General features: G+C 43.4%; 1 protein-coding gene across 1 annotated transcript in view; it reads right to left on the bottom strand.

Moving 5' to 3' along the window:
• The window catches only part of ABCA1 (ATP-binding cassette, sub-family A (ABC1), member 1), a gene marked incomplete at its 3' end in the record, with an annotated part of 142301 nt that overhangs the window by 99706 nt on the left and 27152 nt on the right, over window positions 1-15443 (bottom strand). The window contains exon 2 of the mRNA XM_011966399.1: window positions 10287-10444. Within this exon, the coding sequence (XP_011821789.1) occupies window positions 10287-10352 (66 nt within the window). The remainder of the gene's footprint in view (window positions 1-10286; window positions 10445-15443) is intronic.

Below are 15443 nucleotides of genomic sequence, written 5' to 3' on the forward strand. Positions count from 1 at the left end.
AAGGAAGGAAGGAAGGAAGGAAGGAAGGAAGGAAGGAAAGAAGGAAGGAAGGAAGATAGGAAGGAAGGAAGGAAGGAAGGAAGGAAGGAAGGAAGGAATTAATGAAATTAGGGGAAAAAACGAAACTAAACAAAGAGTATGAGTAAAATATATAGTCATCAACCTTGAAGCTCTGAAACTACCATTTGTACTTTTAGGATAAATAGTAGCTACCGTTTATTTAGGACCCAATATATACAAGGCACATTTTATATTAATTACTTAATTTAGTCCCCAGGACAACCGTGTGAAATAGGAGACATTATTGTCTTCATTTTATATGTAGCAAGGCTAAAGCTGGAGGAAGGGTAAATCACAGAGATAGTCAGTAGCGGGGTTGAGATAAGCGGCCAATTCTACCCAAGTCAGGAGGCCACATGACATTCTATTTGACACCATGGGAGACTCAGGTAGGAAATGGCCCCAGTAGGTGGCATGGTCTAGAAATATCAACAGGATCCACAGAGGTAAGATGAATTCACAGCTTGTAGATTTATAATACTTACAGCCAATACTGGGCACCTACTGTGTACTCAGGACGTTTTGTGTATCTCATCTCCAGTATTTAATTCATAATAACTCTGTGGGGTAAGTTGTATCATTACCATTTTAGAAGTGAAGAAACTGAGGTTTGAACAAGATATGAGCCATAAGAAACTGCACCAAAGTTTGAACCCAGATCTACTGACCCTTTAGTGTGTGCTTTTGTACTCACCATGCTGCCATCACAAAGCTACGTTTGGGACATATACCTATGCCACTTAAAAGAAACCTAGCATTTTCCAGCCCTGCTGAGCAGTGATCTGACCCAATGAATCAAGGCTTATGTTCCTGGACATCTCTACAGCCCCCATATCTAGGATCCTGTAGGGCAGCAGATGCTCAAAATATGTTGGTTGACTGAAAAAAATGAATGGATCTTCCCCATGGCAACAGATAGCAAAAGGCAAACAGAAAATCTTACAAGCCATTTGCAGCAGCTGAATGGCGAGTGTAAGCAGATCAGGAAAAGAGGTTAAAAAAAATTGATGACAATAATAATAATGGCTAACACTTAAAAAGGTCTTACTATGCACCAGGGTTGTGAGTGCTTTATATACATTAACTCATTTAATCATCAAACAATCCAATTAGTACTCTTGTACACATTTTACAGAAGAGGAAGCTGAGATTCAAAGAGTACTGCCCGATAGTCCAAGATTGGCAAATGGCAGAACCAAGATTCAAAGCCACTCTGACTGAAGGGCTCCTTCTCTTCGCCATTATGGAAGTGCCTTATGCACTTTACCTTCGCTTACCAGAGCATACAGACGCCTGCTCTCTCAAAGCCCTTGCTGAGCTGAGACACTAGCATGTATGAGTGAATTAAAGAGACTGTCTCCAAAGTTCACGCCACCTGAGCCAAAGAACTCACAAGAGACAAAATTCAATCTTTGCCCTTTTACCTTGGACCTCTAAAATTCCTCCCATCATTGAACCTAGAACTCACCTTCCAAACCCAGGGGAATGTTCTATGTATTTCTTTTCATAATAGCCTCCCTCTAGAAACCAAACTTGACTTCTGTCAGGATATGCCATTAAGGCTACACTCATTAATAAAATCAGATTTCTCCTCCATCTCTAAGCTTAGCACTTTTCCTAAACATAAACCCTCATAAATAGCTTGGAAATGAAGTTGATCCTTTACCATTATAAATTCCTATAGAAAACTCTTCTAAACCTTGCTTTGGTACCTACCCACCCAACCCCACACCTCCCCATGGGGTGGGAAGATGGGGAAAAACATTGTTTTCAAAAGGCGTTTCTCACCAAAGTCAAAGCTGCTCTAAGAGTACTAAAGTACCACTTTGCACTTCCCATCTTGTTATTTCAACATGGGGATAATATGAGTAGGCACCGCTGGAGCAGATTTTCTTGACAGCGACCCTACTGACATTTGGGGCCAGATAGTTGTTGTGAGAGACTCTCCTGTGAATTCTAGGAAGCTTAGCAGCATCCCTGACCTCATCCTCTAAATATCAGCACATACATTCCCAGGAGTGACAACCAAAAATATCTCCAGATGTTACGTCCCTGGTGGAAGGGTGAGGGTGGGGTGGGGTAGGGGGATAACTGCCCCCCACTTGAGAACCACTGCTCTAGAGTTATTATCAGAATTAAATGTATTTCACATAGAAGGCTTACCACAGAGTCTAGTACTTATCATCATGTTATTCAATATGCATCAAACCACTCTTGAATCATCATTCATAGTTATGCCAACATCTCACACACTACAGATGTTCACTGTCCACTTGATTATTCATGCCTGACTTTTGCTGCTGGCTGCAAAAGTTCATAGACCACAATCCAGTCACTCTGAACCCATTTCACTACCTAGCCTGAGGACACAGTCACGGTGCTCTTAAATTCTTGAGATTTATCCACGTTAATTCAAGGTTAGGGCAGCGCAAGGGCCATGTACAAAGAACAAAGAAAACTAGCAGAATAAAATTGGGCCTTGGGCAAGAGGCTTCTGAATCATGGTAGCCAAAATAATGCACTCCATGCTGAAAAATGAAGTCGCCATTTCTTAGTATTGAGAGATTTTTGACAATACAATGGGGCATGAAAAAGGAAACAAGAAGAATAAACATCAGAAAGGAAGAGATGAAAATATCCTTTCTGTTTATAGCGTGGTCATAAATCCAAGAGAACTCACAAAGTTAACTAAAAAGCTGCAAATGATTTGCAAGTATGGGTAAATTAATCAGAACCAAGGTAAATTCTCCTAAATAATAGCATTGCTATAAGCCTGTGAAAACCAGTTAAATTAATATAATGTGGGGAAAAGAGAATACTATTCACAGTGAGAACAGAAATATAAACAAAACAACCTAGGTATTAACTTAGCCAAACATGTGCTTCTTATATAAAAGAAAACCACAGAACTTTAGTAGGATAAATAAAGGAAGACGAGAATTAAGGAGAGCTAAGCTCTGCTTCTTGATGAGATCATTTAATATCCAAATTTCCCAAGCTAATTTATAGATTTAACACAATTGCACTTAAAATAGCGATAGGGTACTTTTCTGAGCTTGATAAGGTAATAACACTCAATGGGGAAAAAATAGATGAAAATACCAAAAGATATTCCGAAAGGTAAAAAGGTAAGTGGCGGACAATGAGCTCCTCCATATATCAGAATGTTCATCAAATTGAGGGCACATTCTGGGCTCTATCAGGACCAAAACTAAAACTACGTATCAAATGACCAAATGAGTAACTCCAAAATTGCTCCCTACACTTTTTTTTTTTGAGACAGGCTTTCACTCTGTTGCCCAGGCTGGAGTACAGTGGTATGATCATAGCTCACTGCAGCCTTGACCACCCAGACTCAAGCAATTCTCCCACCTCAGCCTTCCAAGTAGCTAGGACTCCAGGCAAGTACGGCCATGCCTGACTAATTTCCTTATTTTTATAGAGATGGGGTCTTGCTATGCTGCCCAGGCTGGTCTTGAACTCCTAGTCTCAAGCAATCCCCCCACCTCAGCCTCCCAAAGTGCTGGGAATACAGCCATGAGCGACCACATCCAGGTTTTAATAAATGTCCCAAAAATAACTAGAAAAGGAATCACTATTTAATCAATAGTGATTATTAAATAATCACTGGGATGACACGATATGAATATGAAGACAAATTAATTTTAGGCCCATCCCTAACAGCATGCATGCCAATGAGACCTGGGAAAACTAAAGTGAAATCTGAAGGATCACATCAGAAAAATGCTAGAGAGGGGAAACGATTTTTAAAACCAGGCCTGCCTTCCCTGAATCACAAAGTCTCACACATTGACGGTGGCTACTTAAATTGGCTGGATCCTCTGGAAAGACATCTGATCATATACTTCACGGGCCATTTCCCTTCAACCTAGTAATCCTGTTCCTCAGATTTTGGCCTACACCAATGATACAAAAATAATAAAAGATTAAATGTATAGAATCTTTACAGTAATTTATTTGTAGCAGCACACATAGAACAATCTAAATGTTGGCAACAGGGTTTGAACTTCTAAAAACTGTGTTGATGGATTACTGCAAAGCTATCAAGAATGTCAAAGGCATCATCCTACAGCAGATTTGGAGCCAAAAGATCCCAGCCCTCCTCTTAGCAACCTTTTTTTTTTCTTTTCTTTTTTTTTTGAGACAGAGTCTCACTCTGTCACCCAGGCTTGAGTGCAGTGGCGCAATCTTGGCTCACTGCAACTTCCACCTCCCGGGTTCAAGCGAATTCTCCTGCCTCATCCTCCCGAATAGCTGGGATTACAGGCAAGTGCTACCACGCCTGGCTAATTTTTGTATTTTTAGTAGAGATGGGGTTTCACCACGTTGACCAGGCTGGTCTCAAATTCCTGGCCCCAAGTGATCCGCCCACCTCGGTCTCCCAGAGTGCTGGGATTATACGTGTAAGCCACCGTGCCCAGCCATTAACTTATTAACAATACTCTCTTCATCTGTGAAACAGAAATTGCAATGCACACACCTCAGAACTGTTGTGAGAATCAAGAAAATAATGGATATCAAAGTATTACTTTCAAAACTATAAAACACAGCCTACACATCAGAAATCATTATTCTAAATAAGAAGATGATTTAGAAATATGTGAACATGCACACTAAATAATGTTAAATGAAAGAAGAAAACAGAGCATAAAATGGTCCATGTATATGTAATGATTACAATTGCTTTCTTGGGCCATTGTCATTCAAGTTCCCTCTATCCCAAGAGTCCCCAGACAATGTGGCCTGACTATCTCAGGGGGTCCTCTTGCATATAAAATAAAAGTAAATTCTCTCGGGGCACAGTGGCTCACACCTGTAATCCCAGCACTTTGGGAGACCGAGGCGGGCGGATCACAAGGTCAGGAGTTTCAGACCAGCCTGGCCAATATGGTGAAACCCCATCTCTACTAAAAATACAAAAATTATCTGGGCATGGTGGTGGACATCTGTAATCACAGCTACTAGGAGGCTGAGGCAGGAGGATCACTTGAACTCGGAAGGCAAAGGTTGCAGTGAGCCGAGATTGCTCCACTGCACTCCAGCCTGGGTGACAGAGCTAGACTCCATCTCGAAAATAAACAAATACATACATAAATACATAAATAAATAAATACTAAATTAAATTCTCCTTCCCCAGTCTCAAGGCCCTGAATGATCTGGTCATGTCTATTACCAACTCATCCCCAGTCAGTCTTATTCACTCCACCAGTGCCACTGGCTTTCTTCTGTTCCCTGACCTAGGGGACAGGCACCCCCAGTCTCTCTGCCTGGAATGGATTTCCCTATCTCTAGGCCTCTGATCTTTGCCTGGCTCACCATTGCTCGAACTTCAGAGCTCTCAGCTTTAATGTCACGATCTGTCATTCTAAATGAAATCCCTAACCACATCTGCTAGTATCTAACACCAGTACCACAGTCTGTCGGTTTTTTTCCTTCATAATCCTCATCACAGTTTACAGTTATATCTTTATTTGCATGATGATACGTTTCACATCTGCTGGCCTCACTGAACTGTAAGCTCTATGAAAACAGTACTCATGCCTGACTGCTTCACCACTAGATACCCAGCTAACCATCCCACAAGTAATAGGTGCTTAATAGATATTTATCCAAATGAAACAATAAATTTCTATTTGTTTTAACTTTCTTCATTCCGTAGAAGAGAAAACTACAGCTCTGGAGAAAGGAGTTTTCCTAGGCCTTTGAGACAGATGGTGGCCAGGCTGGGATTGGAATCATGACCACTGCTGCCGGTCCAGGAGTAAGGACAGGGAAGAAATGTGTCAGGTGAAACCAGAAGTGGGGAAAGGATGCAGAGCGTTTCCATCTACTCTGCAAAATTCTCTAAACGCTCATAAATGAGGAGTTTTAATTTTTGGATGGTTCATTCTTTTTCATTAAAGAATGCCCAAATAGTGGTACTCTGGCTGGGGGTAGTGCCTCATGCCTGTAATCCCAGAACATTGGGAGGCCGAGGTGGGTGGATCACTCAAGGTCAGGAGTTCGAGACCAGTCTGGCCAACATGCTAAAATCCCGTCTCTACTAAAAACACAAAAATTAGCCAGGTGTGGTGCTGTGCGTCTGTAATCCCGGCAGGCTGAAGCATGAGAATTGCTTGAACCCGGGAGGCTGAAGCATGAGAATTGCATGAACCCGGGAGGCAGAGGATGCAGCAAGCTGAGATCGTGCCACTGCACTCCAGCCTAGGTGATAGGGTGAGACTCAGTTTAAAAAAAAAAAAAAAATCACAATTAACTACTTTCCCAGCCACATGACTAGTCAGATCTATTTGAGAAAATTAATAATAAAGGCAAAAGAAAAGAGGTGATATGGCCACTCTCACTTTGTCCAGTTTGTTCCATGGGAACCTTGGCCTCTGGATCAGCCTAAAACCAGATGAGGATCCTGAAATCTCTGAAGTTTTCTTCCCCTTCCTGTCCCCAGCCCTGTTTGTACTGAATACCTACCACCCACACAAGTTAACTGTTACTTTGGAACCAAACTGAGCTTTGCACCCAACTTTCACAACTCAATTCAATTTATTCTTTGCCTAACAGAAACAGCGGAAAACTAACCCTGGCTGATGATTCCCTGTGAGTCTGCATAATGGGGGCACAGGAGAGCGGGGGACCCAGGAGTTACCAGCAAACCAGGACACAGAATGAAAAGGCAAGCACTGCCTTTCAACAGTGTTGCTCTGGGGTATACTGTTCAGCTCCAGGCCAAACATAGTGTTTCTATGTTCCTGGCAGCAGCAGACAGGCTTTACGTATTCTTAGTATTCTTCCTAGTGCAAGGGAGCCTCCTCAAGGCCTGCAAACCAATGGGACTTAAGACATTTCCCACTCATTCAGTAAATACTTACTAAGCATGTCCCAAGGGCCAGGCTCTGTGCTGGGCTCTGAGGCCAAGCGTATACACTCCAGGATCTCAGGAGACAGGAATTGCGCAATGAACTTCCATACACTGCAGGCAACAGCTATCATGGACTGCTAACTTCTTCCCCTACCTAATGGGCAGGGCTGGTTCTCACTATGTGAACTAACAAGGTGGCCCCACAACCCTTAAGAGGTTCTGATGTCTAAACAATATAATCTAGAAATCTAAACCAGGTGGATTGGGAAGCAGCCATCAGTCAAAACTTGAGATTCCGAGACACAGGAGCTTTAGCATGCAGAGAGAGCAAAGCAAAAAAGGATCTGCAACTGGAGGGCCACGAGGAGACTGGTTCTGGTGCTACTTTCTTGACTGACCAACGCTGGACACCTGTGCCCCCCTGAACCCCAGTTCTGTCAATTGTACAAGGTGCAAGCCAGATCTTTCCAACTCTAACAATCTAAGCATCAGCAACCTGAAATAAATCACTTTTCTTTCTGATTCAGCAAAATACACTTCCTTTAGAAATCAGGAAGGGAGGTAAGGAAAACAGGCTAGCAGGCAGTGGTGTAACAACTTAAGCCCCTTTGTGTCAGGGTGTTGCATCCCACTTCCTTCTTTAACAACAACTAGGCCGTAAGGCTACAAACTGCCTTTGGCTAAACCTGCCCATCTCTCTAATCCTAACACTTCTAAACCCATCTGCAATACCCAGCAAGAAGCAACAAGACCAGTGGAGTCTGGCCCAATTTGAATGACCCAACCCCACATCCTGTTGCAGGATTCCTTCCCTGGCTAAGCACGGAAAACCTCTTCTCTGCCCTTTCTGCTACCTTCAAGTTGCTATGAAGTTGCAAAAAAATAAAAAATAAAAATAGTTTGGAGGAGGGAAGAAAAGTCACTGTGATGGGACAGACTGAGGCTTGGCCCTAGTCCTAGGGATCTCAGCTTCTGGTTGCAGCTCAGTGGCTGGCTGGGTGACCTTGGCGAAATCCCTTTCCTGCTTTGTACCTTAGCTTTCTCATCTGTAAAATAAGAGGTTCAGACTAGACTACCCCAGAGCCATAGCCCTCCTTTCATTGCCAAGATGATATGATTCTTCCCACTACTCATTAACAGACACATAACATGGATAAACCATGGCAGAGACAATTTCCCAGCAAATGGGCCCCTTCCACCAGGATAAGAAGGGGCAGGAGCCCTGGACCACACCATAGTGAAAGAATAAGAGTAATGACGGACATAGAGGACTAGAACACCAAGACTTGGGAATAACCATGGAAGGCAGGGAGAAAGGCAAGGAAGGCATCAGAAACCTCAATATTCTCAGATGGGGGATAGGCAAAATAATGATACCACTGCAAAGCAATCTGGCACAGTGAGTTAGAGTGCTCGCTCCAGAGTCAGATGATCTGGATTTGAACCCTAGCTGTGCTCCTTGTTAGTAGTATGGACCTCAGACAAGTTACTTAACCTGAGTAGCACGTTTCCCAGCTACAACATGTGGAAATAACAGTACATCACAGGGCCTTAAAAGGAATAAATCTAGTTAATAATGCCTAATCAGGTAGTGCCTCGCACATGGAAGCTCATTCTAAGTGTTTGCTTTTATTATATTAATATAATATTATCTTATTATACTTTACAATTACAGAAAACAGATAGGATCCATAGATTCTAGTCCGTGTTCTCTCACTAGAGACCTGCGAATTCAGGTTCCCCATTTGTAACAGGAGAGGCGGAACACAATCAGTTTTTCTCAAATGAAGACCTGTATACACATTGCTGAGGGATTATATTTAAGTTCTCTAGGAGGATTTTAAACACTTTATTTTCATTTCAATCGTCACCTAAACCAAGTCTAATAAACACATATGGATTTTTTAAATGCTTACTTTAAAGCCAAGTTCTGGCATAAGATTTCAAAGCCCAAGTCTACATTTGTGTTTATGATTGTGTTGGCACCAGTATAATTGTAGCAAACTCATGAGAATGGAACAGGTGCGGACTCAACTTATAAAAGATGAGACTGGACCCAATGAAAGCCAAATACCATCAAATTAAGGTTGTACAAGTAGAAACATGGGTGGAGAATTCAATCATTAGTACATGATAATATAGACTAGCCAAACTCCAAAAGTTCAGCACGACGGCATTTACTGCCATGCAACTTATAATTTGGTTTCGGCTGAACAACAACTGCCTCACCATATTTAAGGTATTAATTTGAATGGTATTGACTGGATAATTTTGTTTGCACTTAATTTGTAAATATGTGTGGGTCATGTAGTTGTATAATAATAGCCTATAAGTTTATATCTACTTTTACATATGTACATATTTAAGTAACACTATAATAAAAAAGAAATTTAGTGAACAAAAGGGTGCTTTGACACTTTTGTTCTTTTACAGACAGTGCAAGCATTATTCTAGTTTGAGGAAAACTGAATGAAATTCTCTCCAAAGTCCCGTGTAGCCCTTTGAATCTCAGAAAGATGATCATTTTTGTTACAGACATGTGAAGCCGCATTAAGATAGCCAAGTGGGGATACGGGCTTAGAATCCAATAAAAATAAATAAATAAAGGCGGACCAGGAACAAGAGACGTAGAAACTAACTACAGAGAAATGCATCCTACAGATGGGATCTCTAAGGAAGGGTGTTCAGAGATAGAGAGACAAAGAGCTGACGTCTGAGCTTCAGGGAGTTCACTCTGCCCTACAGCCCTCACATCCGTCTGTGGAACAGTTCCATTCACCTGCGCATTAAACATGATCTCCAGATTACTCAAAGCATTATTGGCTCATCTGGGAAGTGAATGGCTTAGAACCCTCCGCAGAAATAAAACAAGTCTCAGTTATTATATTCCTCCAGGCCTGACACAAATCTGTAAGGAAAGAATCCAGATTGACACCAAGACACCCAGTATTGATCTCTAAGAGTGGGGCCATTAACTCGCTTTACTCACAGCTTTCAGAAATACAGGGGCCCATTAGGGGCTTTTGGAGAGCCAAGTGGCTCCCAGGGCTGCGGCAAAAGGAAAAAGTGGGGTGGTCAGGCAATTTGGTGCCAGGTCTTAGGGATCAGAACTCATGCCTGGGCACCAGCACAAACCAAAGCTACTATTTCTACCTGGCTGTAAATCTGCCCTCTATGATAAGCCACACGCCATATCCGGACCACACAGTCCTCTGTCTGTAAGAGCCAGATTATTCCATCAATCCCTGTGTGAAAACCAAACAGCTTCCTTCCCTCCCTCCCTCCTCCAATTCGCAACTCAAAACCACAAAGAAGAATGAGAGAACCCCCCCGAAAAACCCAAGCTTACTGTTTGTCTTCTTCTGAAAGTGAGGTTCTTCCACAGCAGCAACCTCAGCTGAGGCCAACAAGCCATGTTCCCTCAGCCAGCACCCACAGCGTGTGGCTCGGGAGCCCTGGAAGGCAGCGGCCAGAGCTCACAGCAGGGATGCCGTGGCTGGTCATTAACTGAAAGATAAAGCAGGAGGGGAAACAGCCGTCAGTTATTGCTGCAAAGCCATACACCAGTGAGGACTGCTAATCCAGCCCTCTCAGCTGAGACCTCCAACACACAGCTCTGAGTCATGACTGCTTCTCAATGGGTCATGAGTCCCCAGCTCCCAGCCTCTGGGTTCACCCACAAAGAGGGATTCGGGAGGTGTTCCGACAGCAGGCTAGGAGCTAGTTGTTATGGTCCTAATCATTTTAGTTCCATGGATGTTATCATTTGGGAATGAAGAATGCATTTCTGAAAATAGACCTCTCTCAGGTGGCCAGAACACTGAGGATGGAAATGGCATAGTGGAATCCCAGAGATCTAACTCTTCTCTAAGAAAATGCCTCCCCTTACTTAGAAAGTCAGCAGCATTTGTAAATTTTGCCTCAAGCCTGGAGTGACTTATACTATTCCCTGAACTTCCTTACAGACTAAAGTTTCAGTGGGTTACACAACTGAGTCCTTCAAATGATAAAAAACACCATTGACCGGGCGTGGTGGCTCAAGACTGTAATCCCAGCACTTTGGGAGGCCGAGGCAGGAGGATCATGAAGTCAAGAGATCGAGACCATCCTAGCCAACACAATGAAACTCCGTCTCTACTAAAAACACAAAAATTAGCTGGGTGTGGTGGCAGGCGCCTGTAGTCCTAGCTACTCGGGAGGCTGAGGCAGGAGAATCGCTTGAACCCGGTAGGTGGAGGTGCAGTAAGCCAAGATTGTACCACTGCACTCCAGTCTGGCGACACAGCAAGACTCCATCTCAAATAAATAAATAAATAAATAAAGCACAGTTTCATAATCTGGAAAGCCACAACATGCCTTAGATGAGTGTGAGTAAACACCAAGAAAATGCCACCGACACCTGGCTCTCAGGTAATAAGGACAACCCTAGAGCTGTGTCTCTGGAAAGAAAACAGTATCCCATGGAGAAACAAGTCTGCTACGGCAGGCTCAGGGCATCAACTGTGAAACCAACAAACAAGCTCCCACAGGCAGCACATATGCACACTTCTGGCCTCGTTCCACCTGCACCTGAACACACCACCCCCCTACTCCGTTGGGTGTCACAGGTGCCTCCTTGGAAGACTGTTTGCCATGCTAGGGCAAGAAGGTCTTCTCATGAACAAGGGATACTACTTTCTGTGTGTCCCAGCCACCCATGCAGCAGTTGCCCTTATTTAATGCTGGAATAGTCCCAAGTAGTTATACTAAAGTTAAAGCTGGGGAGGGGGCAAACGATGAAAAATGGAAGAAGGGAGGACACACAGGTGAAAATTCGGCCCCGCTGGCACTTGGTAGCCATGAACTCTCCTAGCTCTGCTTATAAAATGGCTCAGTGAATCACCGTGGCCTCTAGAGGAGTCGGGGCAAGGGTAGGGTGGGACACTGGGCATGAGGAACAAGGAGCAGAAGGAACTAAGAATGCAGTAGTGAGGTATGGATATAAAATCAAGCACTAGACTAGAAATCTGTGAGTCCAAATGAGATCTCCATGCCAAGGTCAGTCTCTAGTAGAACAATACCCTTTTATCTCCCACCCAACAAGGACTTGAATTAAAACTTCTAGAAAAGTCAAGAGATTGGAGGAAATTGCAGTGTCTCAGAAGAAAAGACAGCCTACCACTATGTATTCTAATTCATTCACTGACAGTCCAATAAATCAAGAAATTCTCTGAAATAGTCAAGCCTTAGGACCTATTTCTTTTCTTTACCATTTGCTCAGCAAAATTCTAGAAGGACACACACCTCCAAAGTTTCTTACTCCAAAAAGAGGACGAATTAAAGCAGCAATGCATCAGTTTGTTCAAAGATGACAACTGGCAGCACAGCACTGGCAGCCAGAACAGCATTGTGAGACACATGCTTGTCATCCCAAATTGTCTTCTAAATGGCTCAGGACGGAGCTTGCATTCCAGAAACACTGAAATAATTACCTAGATTTTTCTCATACGGAAGCTGCTCTCCAGGAATCACTTCGTTGACTTAGAAGCTACATGAACCTTTTCAGATCCCCAAGGTAACATTGAGGAGGGTACAATTAAAAAAGGAAAACTACCAGAAAGAGGCCGGGCATGAATTAGCCCCGGCTTCCCAACTATGTGCCCCTGGCCAAGGCTTTATGCTCTCTAAGCATCAGTTTCCTCATTGTAAAATGATAACAACACTTACCTTGTATGGTGTTCTGTGGATTCAACGTGATAATATAAATAAGTTCCCAACACAGTACATGGCTTAATGTAAGTGCCAAAGCAATGTGAGTTCCCTTCTCCCCATTTATCTTTCTTCATTCCAACAATATCCTCTAGCTGAGAAATGGTTATATCCTGTCTAAACAGGACTTTCCATTATTTCTAGCAAATCCATTGTGGGTTTCTGGAAAGGTAGGAGGGGCAGGAAGGATGAAATCTAAATAGCTTAATGTTGCAGTACCCAGAGCCAAACCCAAATACAGAATATCACCTCCCCTAAACCCTGAGTGGAGAAGCTCAAAGAAAGAGAAGACACACCTCTACACAATGTTCATGAGAAGGAGGGAAGGATGAGTTTTCTTGGACAGCATTTTCTTGGAAGTAAAGTGTCTGGGTTTCCAAAAAAAACCGGTTCTGACTCCAAGGACTCTCCAGGAAGCACACGGAGAAGGTTGGTAAGAAGTAGCATAGAGCCACAGTAGAAAGTTCTGCTGTGGCTTTGCTGGGCACAAATAGGCACGCTTCCTGCTCCAATTCCTCCCGCCCACCTTGGCACTGACCTGGCCTCCTGCACAATTTGCTCCCTCATCTCAGAACACAATGATCAATACTGGGAGCAATTCTGTCCTAAGAGGAGGGCTTGGCAAGGCCCGGCCCCTTTTGCTGAGGTAACTGAAGCCAAAGGGACATTTCCACATCAGTTTTCCAAGTTAGTGAACAAACAAACCAAAATCAAAAAAAAAAAAAAAAAAGCTATAAAAGAGACAGTACTATGTACTAGATTTCTCAATGTTTCAAATGCAGCACACTCACTTCTGCCTTTATACACATTTCCAGTTACTGGCTGGAAAGGATCCCACTTCACAGACATCCCAGTCAATAGGCCACTCTGATCCTGCTCCTAGATGACCACAACCGCCACCTCACTGGTGTCCCATCCATTTGCCACAGAGCACCCAAAGTTACTCAGCTAGACCAAATATCTGAATATGCCACTCCCCCACTTAAAACCTTTTGCCAGCTCCTCAGCACCTGAACATAGAGTCCAGTGCTCACCAAGGTCTACCTGGCCTCCCTTCTGGGACTCCAGCCTACTCTCTCACCACTCCCTACCTGCTAAGCAATGCCCTGGGTGTGTGTACAGGCTGAGAATATGCTGCACACTTTCCTACCACTGGGACTTCACTGGTGGCTTCTCTTGTCTTAAGACACCTTTTCAAGCACTACTGGCCTGGCTAACTCCTAGGTCTTAAACTTAGGTCTCCACTTCTTCAACATCCTTTCCTGATCTCCTCCCCCGCAACTGACATGTGGGTTCAGAGCCCTTCCTACGTGCTCCCTAGGAAGGCTTGGCTGTGAAAGAGGATTTCTACCTTTTGAGTCAGAGCAGGGACCATTCCTGTTTCCTTCATCCCTGTTTTCCTTAGTATGCAAAAGGGTCCTGGCTTGTCGTAAACTCTCGGGGATGTCTGCTTAATTAATTAAGAGATGGACAGGAGAAATAGGGTGCCAGAATTCAAGGGTGGTGGCACTCCTGTGCCTGTGGTAACTCATTTCTCAAGCTTGATTAAATGATTTCGGCAAATTATCCCCAGAGAGGGAGCTCTGTGTTCAGCAGCTTCTACCATATGCTTGAAAGTCACAAAGGACTGCTGAGCTGCCCAGGTGACTCCTGGGGCATCCTGAAAAATATAATAGAATCTAAGTCTGCTTCCCATAACCGCCAGGTTTAGCTAAGGACTGGGCAGCCCCCAAGGCCAGCAGGGCTATGCAGTCGACTTTCCGCCCGTCGTCACCCTCAAGCCCCAAGGCACACTCTCTCTGGGTCTCATCAGTCACCCAAGTGATTCCCTCTTGCCAAAATGTGACCATCTCCACACCTCAGCCTTGTTTCATACAGTTTGGGCATGGCAGAAGTGACGGCTGGAAACCTTTGGCCAATTTTTTAAAGAAATTTTAACTGCAAATGCCACTGATATTTTGAAGTTCTTAATATCTACAGAATACAACAGACTGCTAAATTAAAACCTTCCCAAATAAGCAAAAACACTCATCATTAGTTGCAGAGAAATGCAAATTAAAACCACAATAAGGTATCATTACATGCCCACTAAATTAAAAATTAAAAGTGCTAGCGTGTGTATGGAGACACTGGGACTCAAGACACTGTGGAATTGTAAAATGGAAGAGCCACTTTGGAAAATAGTTTGACAGTTTTTGCTAAAGTTATGTATAGTATTATGATATGACCCTGTCATCCCATCCTAGGTATTTGTTAATATTCATAGAAGCCTTATACAGAATAGCCAAAAACTGGAAACAATTAGTTGTCTAAAAGACCATCAACTGGTGAATAAATAAAACTGGGGCCAGGCGCGGTGGCTCATGCCTGTAAACCTAGCACTTTGGGAGCTGGAAGCAGGCGGATCACCTAAGGTCAAGAGTTTGAGACGAGCCTGGTCAACATGGTGAAACCCTGTCTCTACTAAAAATATAAAAATTAGCTGGGCATGGTGGTAGGCACCTGTAATCCCAGCTACTGGGGAGGCAGGAGAATTGCTTGAACCTGGGAGGCGGAGGTTGCAGTGAGCCAAGATCGCGCCACTGCACTCCAGCCTGGGTGACACAGTGAGACTCCTTCTCATAAATAAATAAATAAACAAATAAATAAAACTGGGACACTTACTCAGCAAGAAAAAGGAACAAACTACTGATACATGTGACAACCCGGATGAATCCCAAAAGCCTAATGCTAAGAAAAATAAGCCAGACACAAAAAA

Source organism: Mandrillus leucophaeus, unplaced genomic scaffold (genome assembly GCF_000951045.1).
Source record: "Mandrillus leucophaeus isolate KB7577 unplaced genomic scaffold, Mleu.le_1.0 Scaffold76, whole genome shotgun sequence".
NCBI lineage: Eukaryota > Metazoa > Chordata > Mammalia > Primates > Cercopithecidae > Mandrillus > Mandrillus leucophaeus.